This window comes from Dermacentor silvarum, chromosome 7 (genome assembly GCF_013339745.2).
Source record: "Dermacentor silvarum isolate Dsil-2018 chromosome 7, BIME_Dsil_1.4, whole genome shotgun sequence".
NCBI classification, from domain to species: domain Eukaryota; kingdom Metazoa; phylum Arthropoda; class Arachnida; order Ixodida; family Ixodidae; genus Dermacentor; species Dermacentor silvarum.
The window spans coordinates 75,997,912-76,003,569 of NC_051160.1; the positions used below are offsets into that span (position 1 = coordinate 75,997,912).

The following is a 5,658-nucleotide window of genomic DNA, read 5'->3' on the forward strand; positions in this document are numbered from 1 at the left end:
GGAACGGCCCACAATGCTGCCTGCGATGACTGTAGGACTAAGGAAACCATCGAGGCCCTTTGTTGTCGTTTTCTCGGCTACTGTGCACACATGTGGTCACTGGCGAGCGCACTCTATGGTGTTAGTTGGTCTCGACGGCTGCTTGCAGATTTTGAGTAGGCATTACCGTATGTGTGGGCCCCATAGTGGTGTAACGAGCAAAGAAGCTATCGAGATATTCAAGCCAGCGTTCTACGCTCGAGTGGCGTGCCTGAACGACTTTGATATTACCGTGCTTTCATACCCATGGCCCCTTTCTTTTGCCAACAAAGTATCAGAGCGGCTTAGTTTGTAACGCGTATTCGAGCGATTTACAGTGCAATAACCGACGAAGAACGAATAGCACGGGCAGAAACAAGCGCTGATTTCAAAATGAACGTTTTTTTTTGTTGTTGTTGTTGTTGAAGAGACGCGTATATACAGATTACATATACGCATAGTAAAAACGGGTTGTAGCGCATATCGTAGGCATCACCAAATCATTAACGGCCGTTTACCGCGATCTTTGAAAAAGAACGTGCCCAATCATTGCCAGTGCTAACATAAAGGGCAAAATCCAGGAGGTTAACAATGAAAGTTGAGCAACACTTAACGACCGCACGACATGCGATGGAACCAAAAAATTTAAGCGTAACGTTAAGGGACAGGAAGACAGCGGTGTGGATCAGAGAGTAAACGGGCATAGCAGATCTTCTAGTTGACATTAAGAGAAAGAAATGGACCTAGACAGGCCATGTAATGCGTAGGATGGATAACCGGTGGACAATTAGAGTTACATAATGAATACCAAGAGAAGGGAAGCGCCGTCGAGGACGGCAGAAAAATTACGTCGGGTGAAGAAATGAGACAATTTGCAGGAATGACATGAGGTCCCGTGGCGCGAGAAAAGGCGAATTGCCGGCCATTAGCAGAGGTTTTCGTCCTGCAGTGAACAGAAATAGAATGATCATGATGATAATGGTGGTTATGATGATGATACACAAATTTATGGTCACTTTGACTGTCCTTTTTTAAACATACTTCTTCCCCCCCTACTCCAGGGTAGGCTAGCAAACTAGTAGGTTCTCTTACTGTTCTACTTTCCTGCCTCCCCCATCTTGTTCCTCTCCCACCTTCGAGAGTCTTAAGCCCATAAGCCCATTTAACTAGAAGGAAAATTATTGCAATCCCCGAAAAATATTACAACTATTTGATACCACTTGGTCGTTACAGCGCACTAAAAAAAAGAATCATATATAGACATTCATATACGGGTGATCATACCGCTTACTAGAAGCAGTAAGTTGCCAGTTTGGAATCCCTAATCACTGTTCTAAACGAAGCACTTCATGCCAATATTCGAGAAAGGTCAGCGTCAGTGAATTCCCGCGCCATTACTGAAGCTTACGTATCGAATATCACGGTACCAGAGTGCAACGCGGAATACCCGTAAAAAAGAAATCGCAATTTTACCTGAAAGTTGAAGCATCGATAGCGATATCAGATTAGTAGACAGCTATACAAAGTAAAAGTAGTATTTTTATCGGCCGTATAAACTTGCAAACGTTTGCTTACTTGACTAAATTAACAAGCATGGTATCAGCGCGCACAGGCATACATGAACACATCACACTCGATGAGCGCAGACACTCGCTGTCAGAACGCTGGCAAGAGGAAGCACGGCTGCAGCGGCGAACGAAGTGACCTTCGGGCTGTCTATCACTACAACGCAGACTGGACGTCGAGAACGCAGCATGTACAAATGTACGAGCCGTTGAAGCACCTAGACTCTGCCCTCTGCGCAGATCGCTTTCGAGATATGGTACTCGCGGCCGCGGAATACGTAGTTGCTGCGGGAGCAAAGCACCACCCCTCACCTCCCCGGAATCTAGCATGCGACGGAAGACGGCGCGCTTCCTTCCCGCTTTCCTCCCTCGCGCGCGTGAGAATGAGCCGGGATCGTCGGCTCCCTTCGTACGCTTTGATTCGCAAATCGCAGCGACGGTGTTATCGCCCTTGAATTTTATACGGAACAACACGGCGACGCCAACGCCGATGTTAAATATGCGCCTGGAGTGTCCATATTAATTGCTGTCGCAATAAAAAGAACAGCAAGGAAACCTCTTCACATGTACGCAGTGCCCACCACGACATAGGCATATATAGAAGGCGACAAGAAGCCTAAAGCTCACGCACTGAGATGCAATGCGGCAGCACAAAACGCAGATAAAACTGTGTAAAACATAACCGAATAAAGAACGGCTGAATCCGCCTCTTTTGTGATGTCGCTGCTTTTGCCGCTTGGCGGTACAGGCGCCGAGGGGAAGGGCGTGGAGATGTGCGTGCGCTAGGCGGGGCGGGATGTGGCAGGTTAGCGCACGTCTCCATTTCTACGCAAGCTGCGCTGGGTGAGCGCGGTCTCAGGTGCACATCTTGGAGGTAATCTGTGGTGGGTTCGAAGGCTAGGCGACCTGAGACAGCTGATGGCTTCGTGTTCGCAGTGTTTTCAGAGCGCCTAGATCGCAACGAAGCCAGAGGCAGCACGAAGGGGAATGCGCTCACCGTTGCTGTCCTACTTCATCACACCAGCCTTCTTTCAAATAGAGTGTCCGCGGTCATCGAGTGAGACGAGTTCAGGTTTGCCTGTGCGTTCGTGACAACTCGCTTGTTAATTTAGTTAGTAAGCGAACGTATACAGCAGTTTATGCAGCTGATAAAACAACTAACCTTACTTCGTATAGGTGTCTACTAATTTGCCATCACAATCAATGCTACGCCTTTCGGGCGAAAACCACGACATTTTATTATAACGAGACTCTAACTCACCGCCTCTTACTCCCACACATACTCACGTCTGCTCACACTCGATGACAGTCACTCACGTGATACTGAGGGAAATGAGTGTGCAACGAATATGAGCCCGTGCACTCGTCAGTGAGCACGCCGACCTATATGCTTTGACTGCGGTGGACATGCAAGCTGGAACATTGAGAGCGCAGCTCTCATCCTGTGGTGAGCGTTTTGAGCGCGGTGAGTGCGTTCACTCGTAACTGTATCGGCATCTAAGTGCCGAGTGAAACGCCGGGACAGCAGTAGAAGAGTGAACGACGTTGTTTATTGAATGCGGTTAATATACTACTGCAGGGAGAGGGAAAAGGGGTGTGTTCGTTGATAAAGACATGGGTGTTGGTTTGGCGTCCATCAACAATAACTTGTGCGCATGCAGAAGCGCGCACACGTGCGGACACGATACATCTTCCTTCCTCAAAGAATGTTGATAGAAGGTGGTTCACCGCGTGCCTATTTGTTTAAAGTTAGCATCATACGCTAGCCGCTGGGGTGGTCTTGGCTGTCGCTGGGACCTCCTAAGTGCCACGGGTGGTGGGCTTTGTTCTCTTGCTCCATCTGTGCGACCGGCTTCTGATGACGCCGTCGAGGAAACTTGCTCGTCGTCAGTGTCGCTGAATGAGACCTCTGGACTAGGGTTTTCCTTTGTTGCGAGAAGATGGCGTCTATTTCGCCGTATTGTCTTCTTGTTCTCCGTTCGAACGCAGAAGGACCGTGGACCTGCTTGCGCAATTACGGTGGCTTTCGGTGACCATGCTTTTCCTCTCACACGCACGACATCGTCAGGTTCGAGGGGCGGCAGTTGTCGATGGTTTCGAATGGTCTGGTTGTGTTTCTTCACCTGAATGGCCGGATGATGCGTGAAGTCTGGGAGCAGAGTGCGTAAACGTCTTCCCTGCAGCAACTCGCCTGGAAATCGTCCGTCTTCCAAAGGGCTTGCTCTATAATTTAACAGACCTAGCCAGAAATCTTCGTTGGCTTCCGTGGTCTTTTTAAGGATCCTTTTCACAACCTGTACACCTTTCTCCGCTAATCCGTTTGAGCACGGATATCGCGGACTTGAAGTCACATGCTCGAAGTCGTACCGTGCGGCAAACTGGGCAAACTCATGACTGGCCAACTGTGGCCCGTTGTCGGTGCATAACTGCAACGGGAGGCCATATCTTGCAAACATGGCACGGAGTGCATCGACGACGGAAGTTGTCGACAGGTCACGAAGCTCGTCCACATCTGGAAAATTAGAAGTGGCGTCATAAACACACAGGTAGTGCTTCCCGCCATACTCAAAAATATCAGCTTCAACGCGGTACCACACTTGCGTAGGTGTCTTCCTCAATATGAGTGGCTCGGCTGGTTGACTGTAGGCATGTCGCTGACAGACAGCGCACTTTTGTACAAGAGATTCAATATCAGAGTTAATGTGAGGCCAGTAGACCAACTGTCTCGCTCTTGCCTTACATTTTCCTATGCCAAGATGCCCTTCATGAATTCTTTTTAGCATTTCTGCTCGCATTTTTGCGGGAATTACCACCTTCATTCCCTTGAGAAGTATGCCGTTGACCACTGACAACTCTGACTTCATAGAAGCTAATGGCCCTTCCAAAGTTTCTCCTTGCGTAACCTTTTGCAACACTACTTTTAGATATGGATCAGACGCCGTCTCACGTGCCAGGCGTCCAGATGTCCTCTCAGAAACGAGTGATGATACCATGCTGACAGCATGAAGGTCCACGTCTGTAGTGTCCACTGGAGTGCCGTCTCCAGGACCAGGGGATCGCGACAGCATGTCCGCCAGGTTCAACTCTTTACCAGGAACAAAAGTGAGTACGTAATCGTAACGTAGCAGCCTAAGGAAGAATCGCTGCACACGTGGGGGCATTTCTGATATCGCCTTTTTTGCTATGTCGATAAGAGGACGATGATCGCTTTCGAGTGTCACTGAACGGCCATAAACGAAATGGTGAAATCTTTCGCAGCCGAACACTAATGCGAGCGCTTCTTTTTCTATTTGAGAGTACCGCTGCTCGGACGCTGTCAGGGCTTTTGAAGCATAGGCTACTGGCCTCCAATCATCATGTAGCTGCAATAAAGCTGAACCTACGCCGTCTTGCGATGCATCCGATGTAACCTTCGTGGCCCTGTTTGGGTCAAAGATTGCCAACAAAGGGGCTGCGCTCAATGACTTGCATACGTCACGCCATTCATTTTCATGTGCGGGCGTCCATTCAAATTGCACATCGTGTTTCAAAAGCGAGCGCAAAAGCGCAGTTCGCTGCGTCAGGCTGGGGGCATACTTGGAAAAATAGTTAATAACACCGAGCATCCTCTGCACAGCTTGCTTGATTTGTGGTTCCGGTAAGTCGAATGCGCTGGCAAGTAGTGACGGATCTGGCTTGATGCCCTTACTGCTGATTATGTCGCCTAGAAACTTAATCTCTTGTACGGCGAACATGCACTTCGCAGGGTTGAATGTTAGTCCCGCCAACTCAGCTGCTTTCAGTGCCTCTCGCAGGCACTGGTCATGCTCTTCTCTTGTTGTTCCCCATACAAGCACATCGTCAACATACACGCGGACGCCTGGGAGATCATCAAATATTTCGTTCAGCGCTTTCTGGAATACCTCACTGGCGGATGCTATGCCGAAGGGTAGCTGAAGGAAACGATATCGACCAAACGGTGTGGAAAATGTGCATAACATTGACGATTCGTCATCCAGAGGAATTTGATGGAATCCGGCGTTAGCGTCCAGGCGAGAGAAGAATTTTGCACCTGCCAGTTCTGCTTCGATGTCCT

General features: G+C 49.0%; 1 protein-coding gene across 1 annotated transcript; it reads right to left on the minus strand.

Moving 5' to 3' along the window:
• Nucleotides 1-3,307: 3,307 nt before the first annotated feature.
• On the minus strand, nucleotides 3,308-4,847 carry LOC125947152 (uncharacterized). The gene is made up of 2 exons (XM_049671532.1): nucleotides 4,531-4,847; nucleotides 3,308-4,095 (listed from the first exon to the last, which is right to left on the minus strand). The coding sequence occupies exons 1-2, from the start codon at nucleotides 4,742-4,744 to the stop codon at nucleotides 3,308-3,310; spliced, it is 1,002 nt and encodes a 333-aa protein (XP_049527489.1). The 5' UTR covers nucleotides 4,745-4,847.
• Between the last annotated feature and the right edge of the window lie 811 nt (nucleotides 4,848-5,658).